Source organism: Dromiciops gliroides, chromosome 6, assembly GCF_019393635.1.
Source record: "Dromiciops gliroides isolate mDroGli1 chromosome 6, mDroGli1.pri, whole genome shotgun sequence".
NCBI lineage: Eukaryota > Metazoa > Chordata > Mammalia > Microbiotheria > Microbiotheriidae > Dromiciops > Dromiciops gliroides.
This window is the reverse complement of record NC_057866.1, coordinates 188,898,657-188,921,689: the sequence shown is the minus strand read 5'-3', so window position 1 is coordinate 188,921,689 and position 23,033 is coordinate 188,898,657. Positions and strand designations below refer to the sequence as shown.

Sequence of the window (23,033 nt, the reverse complement as noted above, 5' to 3'; positions counted from 1 at the left end):
CCTCCCTTCCCCCGCCCCTCCCGCCGCTCTAGCGCGCGGCTCTGGATCCCAGCTGGCTGCGGGTGTTGGTGGGTCCCGGTGAGGTGCCCGAGGCGGGGCACGCGTTGTGCCGCAGCCGCCCGGACTCTGCGGGGCCGAGACAGCGAGGCGGCCGGGCCCGGCGAGGGCTGGAGCTCACCTGGCCCAGCGGCCGCCCCCCGCACCCGGGAAGTTGGAGAAGCCGTAACTCGGAGAGACGGAGGACGGACGCCGCCAGGAAGCTGGTTCGTGGGGCCGGGGGGATGCAGGTGTTTGCGGGGCCGTTAGGATCCCGCTGTGCGCCGGCTCCGGCCGGGGCAGCAGCTGGGGCCGGCCCCGGGGCCTCCGCCCATCTCCGCGCAGTCACGGGAATGGAGCCGGCTTCGAACTAACCGACCTGGAGACCGCGCCAACGCCCGCGCCGGGACCGGGGCGGGGCTCTGGCCGGTTTGGGCGGCCCGGGCGGCCCCGGCGCGGAGCAGGCGCTCCGGGGACTGGCAGTGGACGTGGCTGTTGTCTCCTCGGCTTGAAAGGCAGCCCCCGAGAGCGGAGACTGGCCTATGCCCCGAGTGCCTGGCACGCTGAAGGCGCTTAATAAATGCTTCATGACTTTGCACGCGATTGTTTGCCTGCTGCCTCTCCTGTTTGAAAGGGAGCCCCTGAGAGCTGGGACTGTTCTCTGCACTTAGTGCCTGGCCCAGAGCTGGCGCTTAATTGACTCTACGTGATTGTGTATACCTGTTGTCTCCCTCTTTGAATGGGAGCCCCTGCGGCTCTGCATTTAGTGCGGGGCACAGGGGAGGTGCTTCATAATTGCTTAATGACTATTAAGCTCACAGGGAGATAACGTGCAAATAACTATATACAAACAAGGTATATACAAGATAAATTGGAAATAAGAGAGAAGTCACTGAGAATTAAGAAGGATTAGAAACGGCTTCCCGGTTGAAGGTGGGATTTTAGCTGGGATTTGAAGGACGCCAGCAGACAGAAATATGTACCATTTAAATGAGTGGTAACTTCAGAGATAATGCAGTAGAAAGGCTTCCAGCAGAAGGTGGGATTTGAGCCGAGTCTTGAAGGACTCAGGTTGTGCCCCTCAACAAACATTTATTAAGTGGTTACTATGTGGCAGGTTTGACACAGGCCAAGAATACAAAGAAAGGCAAAAATAGCTCCCCCTCAAGAAGCTCACATTCTATTGGGAGAGGTAACATGACCACAACCATATACGTAAGATAGATTGTGTGTGTATACACACACACGGAGCACATAGACATATACAAGGCAGGTAATTTCGGAGGCCTGGGGAAAGGCTCATACAGCAAGATACATTTGAGCCTAGTTTTGAAGGCTTCTGGCATGTCCCTCAATCAATAAGCATTTATTCAGTGTTATATAAAATATACTGTAAGACACTCTGAGCTTGACAGTGGGCAAAGTGCTAGGGCTACAAAAAAAATGCAAAATAAAAAAATCTGATCCCTTCCCTCTGGGAGCTCATCCTAATGGGGGAAACAAAATGCAAATGAATATATCTATATGTGCACATATACATATATGCATACATACTAGATATATAAGGTAAATTGCTTTGATGAGACTGATGATAGCTTCCTCTAACTATTCATTTCAGTTGAAAGTCTTCCTTGATCACCCACCCCATTCTGTTGATCATGGTTCACATTACTTTGTGTTGACTATATATTGTGTATAGGTTTAGATTTTTGTTGGCTATATATAGCATCCAAATTCAGCTTTATGTTGACCATGTTGTACTCAGGTTGAGCTCTGTATTGACTCTATATGTTGTATACAAGTTCAGCTTTTGGAAGTTTGTGGCTGTGAATTGGACTCTGTGTTTCCAAAGCAAAGGCCCTTGCCTTCTAAGGGTGTGGTCAGAGCCAGTGGAGAGAGGAACAAGACTGATGAAATTACAGGTTCTTGAAGTACTGAAATATCTGCAACCCTTGGAAGCTTGTAGCCAATGTTTATTTTGCAGGTTGCTAGAGCTGTTGGTGGATAGGGAGCCGACTTCAGGGCCAGGAAAACCTAGGGTACAAGCCTCACATCTGACATGTCCTAGACAGGTGACCCTGGGCAGCTCTCTTACTCTCAGTTCACTGTGCAGCTCTCCTAAGACTGTAAGTTGCAGAGAAGGTGCCAAACTGTATTGGTATCTCCTGGGGGTTCTCTATAACAATGAAATCACTGGTCCAGCCTTGTCCCTGACCTGTATTTGCATATACTTCTGTTCTGTTTTGTTTTCATCTCCCAGGACTTTGTAGATCATGTGGTGCATGGGAACTGAATTGAAAATGGAATTTCTTCACCTGAATTGAAAGGCTTTATAACATTCAGCATCCAGTAAACTCCTGTTATATTCGAGACACTGTGCTATGCACTAAAAAACCAAGCAATGGAAGCTTTTCAAAAGTTGACATAGGTGAATAGTAATGAATGTGTGTATACTGGTTTAATCCATTACTAATATGATTTCTATTTACCAGTACCTTATGGTCACTCAATAAACGTGTTAAGTACCTACATGCAAGGCACTATAGATGTCACAAGGGATTTGAAAACAAAAATGATACTGATCTTCCCTTGTGTGACGTTTAAAATTTAACGTGTGATCGCCTTAAATTAGAAGCTTTAGCACCAATCTTTGGGCATTAAGCATTTATGAAAGCATACTAGGTATTAGAAAAGAAAAAGAACATGTGGAGTTAAGAAAAGGCCTATCTAGCCTAGAGTTCCAGCCTGGTCTGGTTCTTCCTCAAGTCCTCCACCACAAGCCTTCTTCAACCACAAACTCCTCCCAAAATGAGTGTGGAAGCTTTTGATAGATCTGGAGCAGAGGCGGTCCTTACACACTGCTTCAAGCTGATTGGTAGGTGTCATCCAAATCCATTGGTTCACTGGACTTGAAGGTGGTCTTGAGTTGAGTTCAAAGTCCTCAGCTTCTGAGAACAATATTTCCTTAAGGGCTGGTCAGGTGTGGTTACAATCTAATTAACTTGAAGTAGGCTAATCAGAAAAGTCAATCACTCTCACTTAATTCCATCAGTTTAGATTAATCTCCAGGTGGGCCTTTTGAGTATCTGCCAAATTCCATTATTTTATCACACTTGAAGGGTCAATTTACATTAAAAATAAAATAGCTAGGGAAATGAAAATGATATTTACTACGGAATTGCTTTAAAACATTAAGATTAACTTCCCTGTTTTGGTTATTTTGATTTCATTTATGTTCGAAACCTTTAGAGTTTTCCTATGTTCAGATTTAGGATGATTTTCTTTTTCTTTTTTTCTGTGTTTACAGGCATGTCTCACGTTATCTGATGTGAGTGATACCCCGCCCAAGAAGCAGAATTCATTTATTGCCTTGGTGAGTGTCATATAATAAATGCTTGTAAAGTAGTCTGAATTATAGCCAAAATGAATTCCCTGTGCATTTTTTTATGATTTAATAAAATTATGGAGATGACTGAAGAGGAGATGAAATAAGGTAGATGAAAAGATAGTAATGAATAACAATGCCTTGTCAAACTGTGACCCCATGGACCATAGCACACCGGTGTTGTCCATGGAATTTTCTTGCAAAGATACTAGCATGGTCTGCCATCTCTCCAGTGAATTAAGGCAAGCAGGTTAAGTGACTTACCCAGAGTCACACTGTTAGAAAGTGTTGGAGGCTGGATATGAACTCAAGTCTTCTTCTACTCAGCTATTAAAATGATCTTAGAGTGCAGGTTTGACCATGACATCCCCCTAATCAGTAAACTCCAATGACTCCCTATCACTTTCAGGGTCAGAAAGATCCTCTATTTGGTATTCAGAGTGCTTCATGATCTCTCTTCCTCCCCTTCACTTTTTTAGTCTCTTCCTCTTCCCCCCCTCCCCTCGCCTTGGCCAGTGAGGATTAAGTGACTTGCCCAGGGTCACACAGCTAGTAAGTGTCAAGTGTCTGAGTCTGGATTTGAACTCGGGTCCTCCTGAATCCAGGGCCAGTGCTTTATCCACTGTGCCACCTAGCTGCTCCCTACTTTCTAGTCTTCTTACACCTTTCTCCCCCCACTTACTCTGTTTTCCAGTGACACACTGGTCTCTTTGCTGTCCCCAATGTCTAGAATTCTCTCCCTTCTCATTTCTGGCCCCTGGCTTCCTTCAAGTCTTAACTAAAATCCCAGCTTCTACAAGAAGCCTTTTCCAGTGTCCCTAATTCTAGTGCTTTCTTTCTGTTGACCATTTCCAATTTATCCCGTATATAACTTGTTTGTATGTAGTCGTTTGCATGTTGTCGTCCCCCAATAGATTTTTAGCTCACCAGGGCAGGAACTGTCTTTTGCCTTCCTTCATATCCCCAGCACTCAGTTCCATGACTTGTTATTGTTCAGTCTTTCTCAGTCATGTTGTGGCCCCATTTGGGGTTTTCTTGGCGAAGATACTAGAATGACTTCCCATTTCCTTCTCCAGCTCACTTTACAAATGAAGAAGTTGAGGCAAACAGGGTGAAGTGAATTGCCCAGGATCACACACCTAGTAGTGTCTGAGGCCTCACCACCTAGTTGGCACATAGTAAATACTATGTAAAAATAGTAACATAATAACATTAACATTAAATACTAACTAACATAAAAACATTAACAAATGTTTATTGATTGACTCTTCTGCTTATTACTACTGAGATTTTCCTTATAGCTAGTAAGTTTTTAGATTCATGAGGGGAAAAGTTACAGATTCCTTATTTATGACAAGACACTTTTTCTTTTCTGATGCATAATGCTACATTGATATTAGCTTGACTTGAGTCAGCTTTTTCACCTGCGAGGCATTGTGGTATAAAGCCCTGACACTGAGCTGGTGACCCATGGTAAGTCACAGCTTCTCAAGCTTCAGTTCCAATTCACTTCCATTACCTGTACAGTAGAGGTTATATTACTTCTAATACTTACCTCACCGGGTTATTGCAAGAAAACTGTCCTAAACCATCACTTCTATGTGGCACAAATTTCTGTTAAATGTACGTATCATATAAAAAAAATCAACTTCTTTTTAAACTAGTAAAATAGCTCATAAGTGATGGTGTTGAATTTTGTGGATTTCTTTCTTCACATAAATTTTAATTAAATTCCTCCTATGTATAGAATAATGTGAGGCCCTGGAGAAAAATCTATATTTTAGATAAAAGTTTCTGCTTTTATGGAGCCAGCAGAAGACACATTATGGATAACTACATGATAAGTACATTAGGAAGTTTTCAAAACAGTGTTATGTGACGTACAAGAGATAATAATAGGCTTTTACCATCCAATGAAGGCTTTATGGAAAAGGTGGAAAGAATTTGAATTGGGTAGGCTTTCACCATGTGAAGTGGGTGGGTGACGTTCTCCACACAGGAAACAGCAAAGGCATAGAGGCAGAAGTGTATTGGACATGTTTGATAGCATGTACTCCAGTTCAGCTGGTTGTAGAGTGTGTGGAGGGGAATACTGTGAGATCAGGCTGGAAATGTAGAGTAGCACTAGATGATAAAGGGCCTTGAATTCTAGGTGGAAGAACGTGAACTTTCCCTCAATAGGAAACCACTGAAGGTTTTTAAATTACTGAGTAACCTGACTATATCTTATGTAGAAGATTTTATTTCAGTAGGTATGGATTGTGGAAACAGTAGAGGCAGGAAAACCTCCTAGGATCCTATTACAATCATCAAGGCAGGTAAGTGAGGAGGAAGAGTATTAAGGTCAACAATAGTAATTGAAAGGAAGGGATGGTTGTGAGCTAGATTACAGAAATGTAATGGATAGGACTTGGTAACCAGAGATGAGTAACTGGGGAAAGTGAAAGATTACCCAGTGTTTTAAATAAGCAAACTGTATGGTATAGTAGTGTTAAGGGCTAAAATTCTAGCTAAACTGTCTAAAATATCTAATGAGTGGTCGCCAATAAATTATAAGCTTTAGCAAGAGTTAGACTTTTAAGCATTTATTAAGGAGAATAAGAATTTGGTAAAGAGAGAGAAAAAGGCCTAGATTCCTATCTATTAAAGGGAGAGCACATTTCTAGCTCCCTTCTCCGCCAGAGTCCAGAGGAAAGAGAGCGAGACTGAGTGCCAGTCTCTTCCTTCCTCCTCCCACTAGTCCGCGTCACTTCCTGACTCCTGGTCTTGCCCTCAAAGACGTTCCCTTCATGGGCAGAACTCCTCTACAGTAAGTATCCAGCAGGTGGCGTTATTCCAATCGTTACAGTAGAAAGAGCCTAAACTTGGCAACCAAAGACCTGTACTTGTGCACATAAGTGTGAGACCTTGGGCAAGTCAATTCTTACTCATCTTCTAAATTTACCATCCCTTTTCTGGGCCTCAGTTTAATCATCTGTTAAATAAGAGGCTATATTAGATGATCCATCTGGAACTAGGTTTTTAATTCAAACATTTTGAGATTCTAGGTGAATTCTATCTGTTGCATGCAGTATCAGTTATGATGTTAGAAGGAAAAGTGGGGTTAAAATGAAATATGATGATTGGGTTTTGGAAACACTCATTTTGAGGTATCAATGGGAGGTTCAGCTACTGATGTCTTGTATGCAGCTTAGAAAAAAACATATTTTTTGTTTTGGAGAAGCTGCTTGTAGAATTCAAAAGGGAGCATCAAGAATGAAGAGAGATGGGGGCAGCTAGGTGGTGCAGTGGATAAAGCACTGGCTTTGGATTCAGGAGGACCTAAGTTCAAATCCAGCTTCAGACACTTGACACTTAACTAGCCTTGTGACCTTGGGCAAGTCACTTAACCCTCATTGCCCTGCAAAAAAAAAAAAAAAGAATGGAAAGAGATTTGAGAGTCTTCTGCCCAGAGGTGGTAGTTAAGGTCAAGGGAGTGAATCTGATTGTCAAGGGATGAAGTAGAAAGACCAAAGAGCACCAAGGAAAGGTCCTAGAACATTCACTTTAAAGGCTTGAGAGGATGATGAAGACCAGTAAGAGACATAAAGAAGATGTTGCTAGAGACATGGGTAGTGAAAACCAGCATATTTCTGCCTCACAGATGGAAAATTCAGGGTCAGTGAGGTTAAGGGTACTTTGAGCCCAGGTCTTCTGACTCCTCAGGCATTGTTCTTTACACAATAGTAAGAGAGTGGAAGGAAGGAAGGATTTATTACAGATATCTTATTTTGTTTTCATAACAACCGTGGCTAGTATATTCCAGTATTATCTCTGTTTTACAGTTGAGGAAACTGAGGCAAACAGAGGTTAAGTGACTTGTCTAGGGTCTCACATCTAGTAAATATCTGAGGCCAGATTTGAATTCAATAAGATGAGTCTTCCTGACTCCAGGCCTGGCACTCTATCCACTGTGCCACCTAGCTGCCCCTGGACCTGCATAAGGGACATATGAAATTTGTACCAGAACTGAAGAGGGAGAATGTTCCAGGCATCGGGAAAGGCAGAAAATGCACTTAGCTGAGAGATGGAGTGTCTTGTTCGTGGAATATGGTGGAAAATAAGGCATAAGAAGACCGGAAAGGTAGAAGGCTAGGTTATGGAGGGATTGAATGCCAAGCAAAAAATTTTATATTTGATCCTGGAGGCAATAGCAATCCCCTGGAGTTTGAGTTGGGGGTGCGGGGAGTTTGGGGTAAGTGATAGTGAGAAGTGGAAGATGGCATCTAGGTTACAAGCCTGAGGAACTGGGAGGATAGAAACAAGGAAAAGATAACAAGTTCAGGTTTGGAATATTGAATTTAAGGTGCCCACTGAACATCCAGTTTGAGCTAGCTGAAAAGCAACTGGAGGTGTAAGATGGGGGCCATCAGAGAGGTTGGGGCAGGATAGATAGATTTGAGAATCATAAGCATAGAGGTGATAATTAAATACCTGGAGGGCAGCTAGGTGATGCAGTGGATAAAGCACTGGCCTTGGATTCAGGAGGACCTCAGTTCAAATCCAGCCTCAGACACTTGTCACTTAACTAGCTGTGTGACCCTGGGCAAGTCACTTAACCCTCATTGCCCTGCAAAAAAAATTTTTTAATTAAAAAAATAAATAAAAATTAAATCTTTGGAAGCTAATGATATCACCAAGTGAAGTAGTATAGAGGCAGAAGGGGGCCCAGGATAGAACCTTGAGGGACACCTGTGGTGAGAGGGCTTGATATAGAGGAGGATCATCCAGCAAAGGAGATGGAAGGAGCAGTCAGGTAGGTAGGAGAGGGTAGGGACTGGATAATTAGAGAGAGGAGAATATCATGGAGGAGAGGTTCATCAATAGTATCACCCTTAAGTTTCACTCCAGTCCTGGAATTCACATATTGGACGTACCTTCCACCCCTGTAACCTCTCCCTCTGATTGGACTCATTGATGTTCCTTCTAGGGATGCAAATCACAGTTCATTCTATTTGATTCTTGTCCATGTCCTTCCATGAGTTTATCATAAAAGAGTCCACCCAACCCACTAGAGTCCTTTCTTGCTTACTCTTGACATTGCCCAGATACTGTTGGAGCACATGGGTTGTCCAATCTCTGAAGAATTAAAAATGAGTACTCTTAGAGTCAATAAAGAGTGGGGCTGAGTAAGCTGTGCATTTAACAAATAAGGAAATAAGTGATTAAAGAATGATGTCAAAGGGGCAGCTAGGTGGCACAGTGGATAGAGCACCGGCCCTGGAGTCAGGAGTACCTGAGTTCAAATCCAGCCTCAGAAACTTAACACTTAACTAGCTGTGTGACCCTGGGCAAGTCACTTAACCCCAATTGCCTCACTTAAAAAAAAAAAAAGGATGTTGTCAAAAACCGTAATTGAAAAAAGAGACAGAAAAAAAAAAAGAAAGAAAAAAGATGCGGCAGGTCACAGTGGTGAGTGAAGAGTAACAAATTAATCTCAATAGTAAACTCATAATGAGGATTAAATAAATGTCATTAATAATCTTTAATGTTATTGTCATAAAGTATTTAAAATAACTTATTTGCAGAATGCTTAATGGCAATATTATTGCAGCATATGTGCAGCTACGTGGTATAGTGGGTAGAGCGCCCCGGCCAGGAGGCAGGAACAACAGAGTTCAAATTGGACTCAGATACTTACTAGCTGTGTGTCCCCATGCAGGTCACTGAATCTCTTTGCCTCAGTTTCTTCATCTGTAAAATGGAAATAATAATAGCACCTATCTTGCAGAGGTGTTGTGAGGATTGAACGAGATCATAATTGTAAAGTGCTTAGCACAGTGCCTAGCACATAGTAAGCACTATATAAATGTTAATGATTATACATTGAAAGAACATGAAATAAGCTTATTATCAAACATTAGTCTTTATAAAAAGTTTTCTTGATCTTAGCTTTACATCTAACATTTCTAAGTATATCCTACTCCCCATTCCCATCCCTATAAGTTGTTCCTTACGACCAAAACATTTAGGCAATACCAATGCACAGTCATCTTTTCTAACAGTATATACAACATTGTGTACCTGCATCTCCTCCATGCCCCCCCCCCCCCTTCATAACTCTCCCTAAGCAGAGAGCTGCTTCCTCAGCTCTTCTCTAGAGCCAAGATTGATCAATTACTCAGCACTTGGCTTCATTTTAGTGTATTCTTTGTCTATATTACTGTAGTTGTGTATGTTGTTCTCTTGGTTCTACTTATTTCACTTGTACCATTTTATTCAAGTCTTCCCACGTTTCCCTGAATTCCTCATATTTGACATTTTTTATGGTACAATAATGTTCTATTGCAGTATAATATACCACAGTTTGTTTAGCCATTACCCAGTAGATGTTTCCATTTTTTTGCTACCACCCAGAATGCTGTTATGAATATTTGGGTATACTTCAGACTTTTTTGTCTTTGACCTCCTTAGACCAGTTTCTCAGTAGTGGAATCTCTGAGTCAAAGGGGATAAACAGTAACCCACTTTTTCAGTAATAATTCCAAATTGTTTGCCAGGGTTTTTGTACCAATGCACAGCTCCAACAGCATTATAATAGTGATCCTGTCTTCCCACAGTTCCTCCAACACTGATGATTTCTGTCTTTTTTTCATCTTTGCCTATTGGCTGAGTGTCTATCATTTGCATTTGAAATTTGAAGCTGAAGTCTATGGAGGGGTTGGGTCCTATTTGTAATCAAGAGTCACTTAATTAGTGTGGGGAACCCTACACTACTACTACTACTACTACTATGGCTAAAAATTGGTCATCACCTGGTAGCTAGCCTTTTGTTGATGAGCCTTTCCAGACTCAGGTAAACATTGTTGTAAACAGACCCATCCTTTAAATCCATTATAGCTTGTAAGGAAGGACCTTTAAGGCGCTGAGGTCTTTGAGAATCCAGTGTCACCACCATATCATGACCAGAAGGGGATTTTGGTTGAGGAATCTGTCAGTTAATGGGATTAAATTAGAACAGGAACTCCTAAATTTTTTTATGTATGTGTTTTACAATTTAGGGGGTGGAATAGAGGATCTGTTTGTTCTTGTAAAACACTTGAATTTGGCTTTGAAAAAAATTCTTTTTATAATTTAATTCCAAAGTTTCCTATTAGGCAAGTAAAAAATAATTCCCTTTTATCCCCTACAGCATATTTTGGGTCCCCTGAGAGAAAGTTGGACTGTTAGGGTGCAGCTGTGGATCATTCCTATGTACTCTTCCAGGGCTCTTATTCTTAAATAATCTCCCCTTTGTTATGGGGACATGGTCCACTTAGAACTGTCATCTTAAGCCACTGAGTTAAATACATCTCCTCTACACTGGGCAGACTGGAGAAGCTTGGCATCCTCGTGATCAGTTCCAGAGATTTTTGAAGCTCTTGTTCTCTATAATGTAATCCTTAGTGATTAAGGTGAATTGGCAGCTGTAAGGGGCTAAAATTCTAGCTATACTGTCTAAAATATCTAATGAGTGGTCGCCAATAAATTATAAGCTTTAGCAAGAGTTTTAGACTTTTAAGCATTTATTAAGGAGAATAAGAATTTGGTGAAGAGAGAGAGAAAGGCCTAGATTCATCTGTCTATCAAAGGGAGAGTGCATTTTAGCTCCACTCTCCACCAGAGTCCTGACGAAAAAAGAGCAAGAGCGCTAGCCTCGCCCCCTCTTCCTCCCACAAGCAAATGTCACTTCCTCAGGCCAAAGCCACATGTCTTACCCTCAGGCACCTTCTCCTCATGGTGGAGCTTTCCTATAGTAAGTCTCCAGTAGGTGGCATCATTCCAATCGTTACACAGCTCTAAAACTTGTTTTATTTCTTTTTTTTTTTTTTTTTTTTTTTTTGCAGGGCAATTGGGGTTAAGTGACTTGCCCAGGGTCACACAGCTAGTAAGTGTTAAGTGTCTGAGGTCGGATTTGAACTCAGGTACTCCTGAATCCAGGGCCGGTACTCCTGAATCCAGGGCCGGTGCTCTATCCACTGCGCCATCTAGCTGCCCTTTGAGTTTTATTTCAACACATCAGACTCTGAGTACTGGATTCTTTAAAATGCTTTCCCTCAGTAACTAGAAATACAGTTTAAAGAATAGCATAAGCCCTGTCCTCAGGGATACATTTTGCTGGAATGGATGAGTACAAAACTATTAAGCACTTCACTGGACTAAACGGTGAGATAGTTCCTTTCCTCAAGGAACTTATATTCTCTTGGGGCTGGTGCAGATGACAGGTAAAATGACTGAGGGAATAGAAGTTTAAGCTTTCGAGCAATTTAATTGAGCAGTGCATGCCAGTGCATGACAAGTCAGTTCCAGGCCTCCTTAGCTTTGGCACTAGACCCTGAATACAAGGGGAAACGGATGTTTATGCATTAAAAACAATAAATCCTCGTATGTGATACTGGGATACAAAATTAAGTAATGTGAATTCTAAGTTGGGGCTTTCTGAATGGCAGTTCCTTGAAATCAGAAAAAGAGGTGTCTCACTCTCCCCCAAGTATCTGTATTCAGTCAAAGGAACGTGAAATCAATAATTGATTAACCAGGGGGCATCTAGGTGGCACAGTGGATAGAGCACTGGCCCTGGAGTCAGGAGGACCTGAGTTCAAACCCAGGCTCAGACACTTGATATTTACTAACTGTGTGACCTTGGGCAAGTCACTTAACCCTCATTGCCCAAGGGGGGGGGAGAAATCATTGATTAACCAGGATGGGGCCAGTTTTCAGATAAGATGTAGAACTGTGAGGAAACTCCTTGCATCAGTCTTTGCATCCGACTGGGTTTCTGATCAGCATAACTTAGATCCTTAGTTAAGGTCTCTAAGCAGCAAGTAGAGGTGATCCAACTTCCCATCCACACAGGCCTGGGTTCAAACAATGCAGTAGAGTTTCCCCCCAATTCCCATAATTGAATAAAGTTTTCTGACAGGAAATGGGAACTAGGAATAGAAAAGGAACTGAGGGAGATCCAAAATTGAGTCACAAGATGGAGTCAGTGGGGTTCACTCAATTCCTACAGGGGAGAAGATGTATGCATATCAGGGAGTGTTGGCCCAGGAAGTAGATTCAGAAGTCTGGTGAGTCGATCTAGAGGGCATTTGGTTGACATGCCTTTTCCAGAAGCAGTCTTTCCTAAAGGATAAGAACATTAATATATTTTTGGTTAAGTTGTAAAACAGACCAACAGTTCCTGAAAATAACTTGAAATTATACCAGAAATATTAATAAACTGTTTCTCCTCCTTGACCCAGAGATCTCACTTTTTGGGATGTAGCCTAAGGAGGTCAGAGACAGAAAGGCCTGGTTTATACCAAGATATTCATAGCTGCGTGGTCTGGTGTGGAACCCACTGGATTTAATGGGTTAGCTGAGTTTACACAGTTTAGCCCCAGGGTAGGATGTCTAAAACTGTGGATTAACTTCCCCATGGCCTGGGGTGCATTTTCTAGAGACTTGTCAGGGAGGGTGCTGATGCAGATAAAGAGAAGTGGAAGGAATATGAAACCTACACCTATTCCAAAGTATAACAGAAGATAGGATATGATAGGGACAAAAGAGTGAGCTAAACACAGTATTCTAGGAATCCTTTTCCATCAACTGCAACTAGAAGGAGGAAAAACACCTGGAAAGAGACAGTAAATATTAAAAAAAAAAAAATCAAAAAAGATGGGAACAGGAAATGAGCTGCCACTGTGAAGCATGAATATATTGAAGCAAAATAGATCAACACTTGGCCCGTGTCTTCAAATGCATGCTTTATTCCATACCAGCCATCTGCCATATCACTGCCAACAGTTGAGAAGTATCCTCTTCCTCAGTACTCTGAAGTCACAGTTGATCCCCACGTTGAACAGTGCTATAAAATCTCACTGTTGTTTTTCTTTACATTATTGTGGTCATCACATAAGTTATTCTCTTCATTCTTCTTTCTTCTATATCAGTTTATATAAAGTTTTCCCAGTGTCTCTGAACTGTTCCTACTAGGACAAGAAGAAAAATGGGCCTTGTATAAACTAATTATCACTCAAGATTAAAAAAAAAAGTAAAAGTGCTTTAGTTACTATAGTTCCTTCACCACCCACACACTTACTAGCTTCGTGCCCCTAGGCAAAGTTTTCTCATCTGTAATAACAATTACATGATAATGATAATGATAGCATTAACCTCGAAGAGTTGTTGCAAGCTTAAAATGATATGTTTATACCCACATGTACAAAAATATTTATAGCTGCTCTTTATGTGGTAGCAAGGAATTGGAAGTTGAGGGGGTGCCCATCAATTGGGGAATGGCTGGACAAGTTGTGGTATATGAATACAATGGAATACTATTGTGCTGTAAGAAATGATGAGCAGGAAGAGTTCAGAGAAACCTGGAGGGTCTTACGTGAGCTGATGATGAGTGAGATGAGCAGAACCAGAAGAACATTGTACACAGTATCATCAACATTGAGTGTTGACCTACTGTGATGGACTATATTCTTCTCACCAATGCAATGGCACAGAAGAGTTCCAGGGAACTCATGATAGAAGAGGATCTCCAAATCCAAGAAAAAAAAAAAAGAAAGAAAGAACTGTGGAGTATAGATGCTGATTGAACCATATTATTTCTTTTGTTTTGGGTGCTGTTGTTTTTTTTTTTCTATTTTGAGGTTTTGCATCACTGCTCTGATTCTTTCTCTTGTAACAGGATTAATGCAGAAATAGGATTAATGTTATTATGTGTATATATATATATATGTGTGTGTATATATATATATATATACACCTATATGTATATGTATAGAGATATATAGATATAACCTATATCAGATTACCTGCTGTCTAGGGGAGGGGGGGAGGGAGGGGAGGGAGGGAGAAAAATCTGAAATTGTAAAGCATGTATAAACAAAAGTTGAGAACTATCTTTACATGTAACGGAAAAAATAAAATATCTCAAAAAAATGATATGTTTATAAAGTGTTTTGAAAACCTTAAAGCACTATATAAATAATAGCTGCCATTATTATTGTCATTTTGGATGAGAACACATGCGTGTATGTAAACATGTGTAGAATAAGTACAAGTGAATACAGCGTTAAGGAGATAGAGCAGTAGCATTTGAGATCAGAAGACATCTATAGGTGATGCTTGAGGTAAGAATTGATTAAATAAGGCATACTGTGAGGTGGAGGTAAAAAGGGAAGGCATTCTGGGCATGAGAGACAGGCACTGCAAAGACCCAGAGATAGAAGATGGCATGCCATGTGTGAGGAACAGAGAGAAGCCAGTTTGACCAGACATAGAGTCCTAGAAGGAGAGTCATGTACAGTGAGATTGGAAAGATACATTGGGGCCGAGTAGGAAAGGGCTTTAAAAGTCATGAGAGAAATTTATTTTATCTTAGAAACAACAGAGAGTCACTACAGCTCATATAGGGGATCGATATATCTGTGCTTGGTCAGCTGTGTGGAGGAAGGATTGGAGAGGGGATAGACTTGAGTCAGGGAACCCTATTAGGAGCCCCTTGCAGTTGTCCAGGATAGCGGCAGTAATGGAAGAAATTGTACCTTTCCTTTTTACCATTTGAAGATGACATATTTAGATTTCCAAGAAGTCACAAAAATTTGAAAAAGTATGTGGCATTACTATGGTGGAGGTCTTTAGACTATAGGTAATGTGCAGTACAATTTAGTGAGAGATTAACTGTAAGCAAATATTTACTATTTCTTTTAAACTTAATAACATGTTTTAATAGATGTTTACCTATATTAATGATATCTTTTTCTGTTTAGCACATGTATAAGGATGCCTTAGAAAAAGAACCATGGATAAATACTGTAAAATCCAAAAGATTGGGGAAGGATCCTTTGGAAAAGCCATTCTAGTTAAATCTAGGGAAGATGGGAAACAATATGTTATGAAGGAAATTAATATCTCACGGGTGAGTCAGTTCTCATTCTCTTTTTGGTACTGTTTTTTCATTTCCATTTAGCTTGGTTTTTAAATCTGATTTTCTTTTTCAGATGTCCAGTAAAGAAAGAGAAGAATCAAGGCGAGAAGTTGAAGTATTGGCAAACATGAAGCATCCAAATATTGTCCTATATAGGGAATCATTTGAAGGTCAGATAAAATTTGAAAAAAAGTACACAAGAACTCAGCAACTAAATGATGATCTCTGTATAATTGAGTTGTGACTATAGTTTCGTTACTCTGGGGGAATAATGTATATCATTCCACTGCTAGTATTACATGGAACATGGTGGCCAGGTTGATTCTTTGATACCATCCACATCCCCACTTAGTTCCATACTGGCTGAGGACTGTGTTAGTAATATGTGGAAGGAACCTATTGTGCTGATGGAAATGAAATATTTACTTAAATTGTTTTCTTAACCCTTTAAGTCTCGTTAAGTATTACCTGTGAGAGAAGGCTCTGAGCCTCTGAAAATAAGTTGATAGACGTATCCACTCATTGGTATCCTTTTATCTGAACTTACAAGATTTAAGTACAGTGAGTATATTCTTGATGGGGTTCAAAATGCTGTAGAGATAGTATTAGAAAAATTTAGACCAGAGATTATGGAATCACTTCTCTGCATATCTTAAATAAGAGGCTACATAACTTTGTATTAATAACAGTTTTTCAAAAACTTTAAGACAAATGACACCACATAGGAGAGAAAAAAACAAGTAAACAGTTGATGTCAAAAGAATATTAAAGAGCCAGGAATGCCCAACAAACAAACCCAGAAGAAGAGAATTATTGCGCATTGTACACAAAGACTCAGAAAATCACAATTTTTTTTTATTCTAAGCCTAACCCCCTCTGCCCCACCAGCAGGGAGCATTAATATATACAGAGCAGAACACAAAAAGAGTGATTGCATGAAACCATCGATCTCCATTACATACTGCTTGCTTTTTTAAAAACAGTAATAAATTAAATATGTTCCTTTTTTTTTTTTTTTTTTAGTGAGGCGATTGGGGTTAAGTGACTTGCCCAGGGTCACACAGCTAGTAAGTGTTAAGTGTCTGAGGTCGGATTTGAACTCAGGTACTCCTGAATCCAGGGCCGGTGCTCTATCCACTGTGCCACCTAGCTGCCCCAATATGTTACTTTCAAAACTATAATTGCTTGTCTCTGGTTCCTTCTGAATTTCTTTCTCTTGACTTGTGTGCATTTAAAAAATAATTTCCATGCCCTCCTTTCTTCTTCTTTTTTTTTCTTTCTTTCTCCTTCTACACTACTATTGATACCTGCAACTGATCCCAAAACAACAAACTAATAGCAGTCATAAGCAAAGTTGCCGTTTACTCATTTTTTTAGTCATGTCCAACTCTTCGTAATCCCATTCGGAGTTTTCTTTGCAGAGATACTGAAGTAGTTTGCCATTTCCTTCTCCAGCTCATTTTACAGATGAGGAAATTGAGTCAAACAGGATTCAGTGACCTACCTTGGGTAACAGTAAGTGTCTGAGGCCAGATTTGAACACAGGAAGATGAGTCTTCCTGCCTCCAGACCTAGTGCTCTGTCTACTGCACCACTTAGCTGCCTTAATCAAGCAAAACAAATATACAAAGTGGCTCTGTACAAAAATTTATGTCTCTTCTGTGTCTTGAGTCTATTCCCTCTATGTCAGGAGGTGGATAACATGCTCCATCATTAGTACTCTGAGATGGGGTTGAACTTTGTCTTGATCATGGTTCTTAAGTTTTTATTTTTTTGGCAGGGCAATGAGGGTTAAGTGACTTGCCCAGGGTCATACAGCTAGTAAGTGTCAAGTGTCTGAGGCCGGATTTGAACTTAGGTCCTCCTGAATCCAGGACCGGTGCTTTATTCACTGCAACACCTAGCTGCCCCCTTAAGTTTTTATTTTTAAAGTGTTGTTTGGCATCATATAAATTGTTCTAGTTCTCTTCACTTGACTTTGCATCAGTTTGTACAGTTTTCTCTGGGTTCTCTGAATGTCTCATATGATTTCTTATTTCCTAATGATATTCCTTTTCGTTCATATATCATAATTTGTTCAGCCATTCCCTAATTCATTTCCTAGCTTTTCATTCCACCTCTACCATTTCCTGTTCTCCTCCCCTTCCCAACCTCAATCAGGAAATTTGTTTTGCTTGCAGCTATTTCCTCACACTTGTATTCCTTCCTCACTGCCCTTCTATCTCTTCTGTTTCCCATTTGAGTCTTCATGGGAAATCGGTTTTTTCCTTTGAGTCTCTGCTTTCAGTTGTCAAGTAGTTACTCTCCCCTAGGCTTTGAATGTCCCTGAATCTTTAATTATTTTTTATAGTGTTTCATGTTGTCTTCCTTTTATTCATCTCTTCAGTCCTAGTTGCTGAATTGGGGCTCTGTGCCAAGGCCAGGTTCTGCCCCTGCTATATTTTGGGTGGTGTGAAAAGCCCTACCTGGTCTGTACCTGGGTCACATGGGTTCCTACATTTACCTCCACCCCTGGGGCGTGTCTATCCAAAGAGCTCTGGTAGGTTCCCTTGGATCTTTGAGATTCAGAGCACTGACTTCTTAGGGTGTTCTGTTGTGTCTCAGGACAAAGTTCAAGGGACCTCTGAGCCTCTAGTACTAGGTTGTCCCAGTCTAAGTACTGCTACATCCATACTGAATGTCATTGCTTCTGTTTTGTTTTTGATGCCCACTCTAGGTTTCTGACAGCCCTACCTATGGCTTTCCTATAGGCTTCCAATGTCACTGATCCACTTTTGAGCATGACAGGAAATTTCTTATTTGCTTTTACACTGATCCTAGCTTTTGTTGCAGGCTTCCTTGCCTGTTGCCTGTGGGATTCTGGCTGGCTTTTTTGGCTTTTTTTTGTATGAAGTCATGTTATATAGTAATTTCTCAGTGGATTTCTTAATCATTGTTGGGTCTTTTCCTATTTTAAATTTTTGCTAGAAGAGGTATAATGGGAGCTGAGCTAAGCTGAACTGCAAACTGCCTGCTTCCATTTGGCAACCATCTGGGTCAGAAGCTGTATCTGATGACTTTTTGAAATTCTGTTCTGTATCATATCTAGGATATGCAGAATATCTCATAAAGTTAGAAGAGATCTAGATTGTGGCAATTATAGCCCCAAATTTAAATTAACCTTTCAAAGTCACACAGCAGAATGGTAATGAAGTCTAAATTGAGGTTTAAACCTCTATATTCACATGAATGCTATTTGCTAGAGGGCAGTGTTCTGTTTGTATGAAAACATGGTTCATTAAAGGACTTGATGTCACAAGCTGTAGACACCAGAACTTGGATAAAGGCATAAATTCATGTTTATGAAAATTACATATGATCACTCTGGGAAGGAAAAGATCTCAATGGCTTTGAACATTGGGCTGAATTAAATCAGGTGAAATGTAATAGGTATAAATATCAATTCTTATCTTTGGGCTCAAAAATCAACTTTATAGGTACAGATGGAGGAGGTCAAGAGGGGGCATGAGTGTGTGTGTGTGTGTGTGTGTGTGTGTGTGTGTGTGTATAAATAATGGGGCTGGACCTAATGATCATTGCTGTTATTATGTACAATGTTCTCCTGGTTCTGCTCATTTTACATCAATTCATATAAGTCTTTCCAGGTTTTTCTGAAAGCATCCTGCTCATTGTTTCTTATAGTACAATAGTATTCCATCACAATCGTATACCATACCTTGTTCAGGTATTCCCCAGTTGATGGGCATTCCCTCAATTTCCAATTCTTCGCCACCATAAAAAGAGCTGCTATAAATATTTTTATACATTGTAGGTCCTTTTCCTTTTTTTTTTTAATTTCTTTGGGATACAGACTTCAAAGATAGCTTTTGAAATCCTCTCCATCTCTGATATTTTGTGAAATGGGATTTTTTTTTAAGTGAGATGCAGTTATTGCTCTAGCTAAAGAGCTTATTCTTTTCTGTATTTTTCTTTAAACTTTTGTCTTTTCCTTTGCATCAGTCATAAATGAAGGTTTTCTTTTAACAATGATTTCAGCTGTATAGTAAACAAATCAACAAGTATTATTAAGCGAGTTCTATGTGCCAGGCACTGTGTCCTGTGCTGGGGATACAGAAAAGGCAAAACACTATCCCTGCTCTCCAGGATCTCACAGTTTAATAGAAAGCTGCCAGTAAGAAATTCCCTCTACCAGAGCAGATCTGCATCTTCTCCACTACTTGTATGCTCTTTGAGAATTCCCTGGGGGCTCTGAGAGCATCTTTGGACTTTGCTGGGGTCACATGGTTAGTACATGGCAGATACAGGGCTGGACCTAGTTATTCTGGCTCTGAGGTCTGTTCTTTAGCCACTAAGCCAATCCGAGCCTCTTAGCTGATGTTTTATTACTTCAAGTCCAATACAGCTTAATGAGGAACATTGTTTAAGCAGAAGGCTCAAAAAAATTGTACGTAGTGTTTTGTTCTACATACGAGATGACAGATTGAGTTTCCTAAATCCAGACTTTTTTTTTGATGCTTCACTTATCCAGTTATATTAATTATCTGGAACAGATTCTATAATCATGAAACAAAAAGAGTTTTTGCCTGAGAAATTTTCATACAACACCGGGTATGTTGATCTATAAAACAGGTATACATAACTTTTTACTTTTGCCAAATTTTTCACAACCCCCACATTCAGTTATGTGACCCCATATGGGAATGAGACCCAATATTTAAGAAGCTTTGCTTTAGAGTGGTCAGCATGTTATCACAAAATCCATAAGTGACATCATGTGTTTTTATAATCGATGAGCTTATTTACTCTTTCATTGTGCACAATTGTTTTAAGATTAGTTAACTTTTATGCCACTGTACGGGAAACTAGAATGAATTGGGAGTGGGAAGGCGAACTACTAGAGGACAATATTAGTTAGAATTAATAGTTACAGCAAGTGGGAGGGCAGAAAAACTTAAAAAAAAAAAAGCAGACAATCAAAAAGCATAGAAGTCTGTGGCAACTTTGTGTTGAAACCAGTCATGTTCACTTCTGTAGCTTCTGAGGGCATCGCTATATCACAGCAAAATATGATAACTTATCTTTGTAATGGCATTAAATCACCAAGAAAAGATTAAATTACATACATTATACATTCTTCAAGTTGTTAGAGAAGGATATAACTCCACTTATTCATTTGTGATCTCTTAGAAATATATAAAAATGATTAAAATAAAGTTGGACTTTTAACGGACTTTTAATCATTTATTTGGAAGATTGATTAGGTGGAATGCTTTCTAGTCAGCCTCCTCCACAGGATCCTGTCTTAAAATAAAGAAAAACAATAAAGTAAAACTAACTTGACTCTGACCATATATGCAGCATTCTACACCTTTAGTCTCTTACCTGTCAGCTATAATAGGGGAAGATGTTTCATTATAAATCCTCTGGAATAAAGTTTGGTCATTACATTAAACAATATTCCAGCGTCTTTCAGTGTTTTGAAACATGCCTGTTTATATGTAGAAGCATAAATATGTTTTCTAAAACTTCATAGAGAGTCCTGCATAAGCATATTTGATAATTTATCATTGTTAAATTCTCAGCAATGGAAAGGTTTTTTTTGTCAACATCAGTGTATGGACAAATCATAGGCAATATGAATTTACGTTTCCCCAGAGCTTGATACCGTATCTCAATTCTGTTGTCTTGTTAAATCCAGCACTTAATTTTTATATAACTTTCTTTAAGTAAACATATGTCTACTTTATGTTCTCTTTTTTGCCCTAAATTTCAAGAAGGAAATATTTGTTGTTAATATTTTGTAGAAAATGGCTCTCTCTACATAGTAATGGATTACTGTGAAGGAGGAGATCTGTATAAACGAATAAATGCCCAGAAAGGTGTGTTGTTTCCAGAAGATCAGGTAACTTTATGTGGATGAATAGTTATCTTATAGTGCTCTTAAGTATAGAACATTCTAAATTTTCCATTACCAATACTTATGATAGATATTATTCCTTGGCTACTCCAGTGTCAAAGCCTATTATATAATATCCTCTTTGTTTCTAGGTCCTGTTGATTTTTCCTTTGTGTTGTCTCTCAGATTTATCCCTTCGTTTTCTATTACCACTTTCACATGAATGAATGAATGAATATTAAGTCTTTGTTATGTGCCAGATACAACCACTAGTCTCCTACCATGACATACTACAGCCAAACTAATCTAACTAGTATATAGCTTTTCTTATACTACTCCTCTGCTTAGGGACTTATAATGGTTTCCTGTGGCTTACACCATTAAGATTACACTCTGCTTGAATTTCAAAACTCTGTAAACTACCCTTCAGCCTACATCAGTAGATTCATGCATGATTTTTTACCATGTGGCTTTTCTCCCCTCTCCCTCCTCCTCCCCCTTCTTTTTGGCATAGATCACAAATGATCATTTCTTTTTTATATGGTGGGCAGAAGTGTTCATGTCCTCTCATAAATCCCCCATGATGGATCTGCCCAATATGCTAGAGACCTTCTTGTAGATTTTTTAAAAATTATATTTTCTTGCACTCAAAATATCATTGTATTAATCTGTTACTACATGACCAGTCTGTTTGCTTTTACAGTAATACATTTCTTGAGTGATAGCACTTACACATAGTTTATAAAGAGGAAGTCCTCTAGTGTATCATATTCACAGTGGAGAATTTAAAGAAGAATGTGGGATAAAATGACAAAGGATAAGTGAATGTGGGTGGTTGCAAAGTATGACGGTGGATATTGTTACCCACATTGAAATTACAGTAGTTGTGCATTTTTTTTTGGTCTTATTTGAGGAATAGCATTGTGTGGCATAGGTAGAGGCTTTATAGGAATAGTAGAAGATAAAATTCAAAAAGTAAGGTGGAGTGAGATTGCCATGCTATTTTGTAGGGAACAGAGAGACATGAAGGTTCTTGAGCTAAGGAATGCAAGATCAAATGAGTACTCGGGAAAATATTTCTTGAAGTGGTGTGCAGCATTTACTGGAAGAGAGAGAGGCTGTACACTGAATTACTAGTGGTAAGGCTTTTTAGTAGTACAGGCACAAGTGACGTATTTAAAGCCCTAGATAGGATGGTGAAAGAAGGAATGGATATGAGAAACATTTTAAAGGAAAGTGTTCAAGACCTTTTTTTTTTTTTACACAAGATAAATTATTGGCAGAAGTTGTAGGGATAAGTAGGCAATGAGCAAGACCAGGGGATCAGTTAGTATATGGAAGAGTAGAGAGATGCTATAAAGAAGTAAAGTTTGATCCTGGGAGACAAGCGAAGTCCAAAAGTCTAGGAGGATCAAAAAAGGCAGAAAGAAACAGGTACTTCAGTGGACATTTATAAATGTGATCTTGGATATCTCACATTAGTGCTTGAAACTTCTGACCTGCTGTTATGTTCCTCGATGTATGTGGGTGGGAATTAGCTTGAGACGGTTTGTTTTCTCACAGCAGGTAAGGAGAAGAGTCCTAGAGGTATGATAGAGCAGACTCCTTATAGAAGATACTGATTTAGGCCTTCCAAAGGATCTTACCCTAGTTGACTAGATGCTAAAGAAAAGTTGAGAGGTCAAAATGACAACATTTCCAGCTTGACTTAAAAAAAAATTTTAAAGCACACATCTACATATAAACAATTAACATGCTAATTATAAATAATTGTT

The 23,033-nt window shown here is 39.8% G+C and overlaps 1 protein-coding gene across 10 annotated transcripts in view; it reads left to right on the top strand.

Moving 5' to 3' along the window:
* The first annotated feature begins 4 nt into the window (after positions 1 to 4).
* Positions 5 to 23,033, top strand: part of NEK1 (NIMA related kinase 1) — a 151,356-nt gene continuing 128,327 nt past the window's right edge. For 9 of the 10 annotated variants that reach the window (XM_043971791.1, XM_043971792.1, XM_043971788.1 and 6 more), the window contains exons 1-6: positions 5 to 263; positions 2,297 to 2,464; positions 3,344 to 3,409; positions 15,205 to 15,353; positions 15,436 to 15,532; positions 21,167 to 21,264. In XM_043971791.1, the coding sequence (XP_043827726.1) occupies positions 15,237 to 15,353; positions 15,436 to 15,532; positions 21,167 to 21,264 (312 nt within the window). In that variant the 5' untranslated portion in view covers positions 5 to 263; positions 2,297 to 2,464; positions 3,344 to 3,409; positions 15,205 to 15,236. The remainder of the gene's footprint in view (positions 264 to 2,296; positions 2,465 to 3,343; positions 3,410 to 15,204; positions 15,354 to 15,435; positions 15,533 to 21,166; positions 21,265 to 23,033) is intronic. The other variant, XM_043971787.1, reaches the window with a different exon arrangement.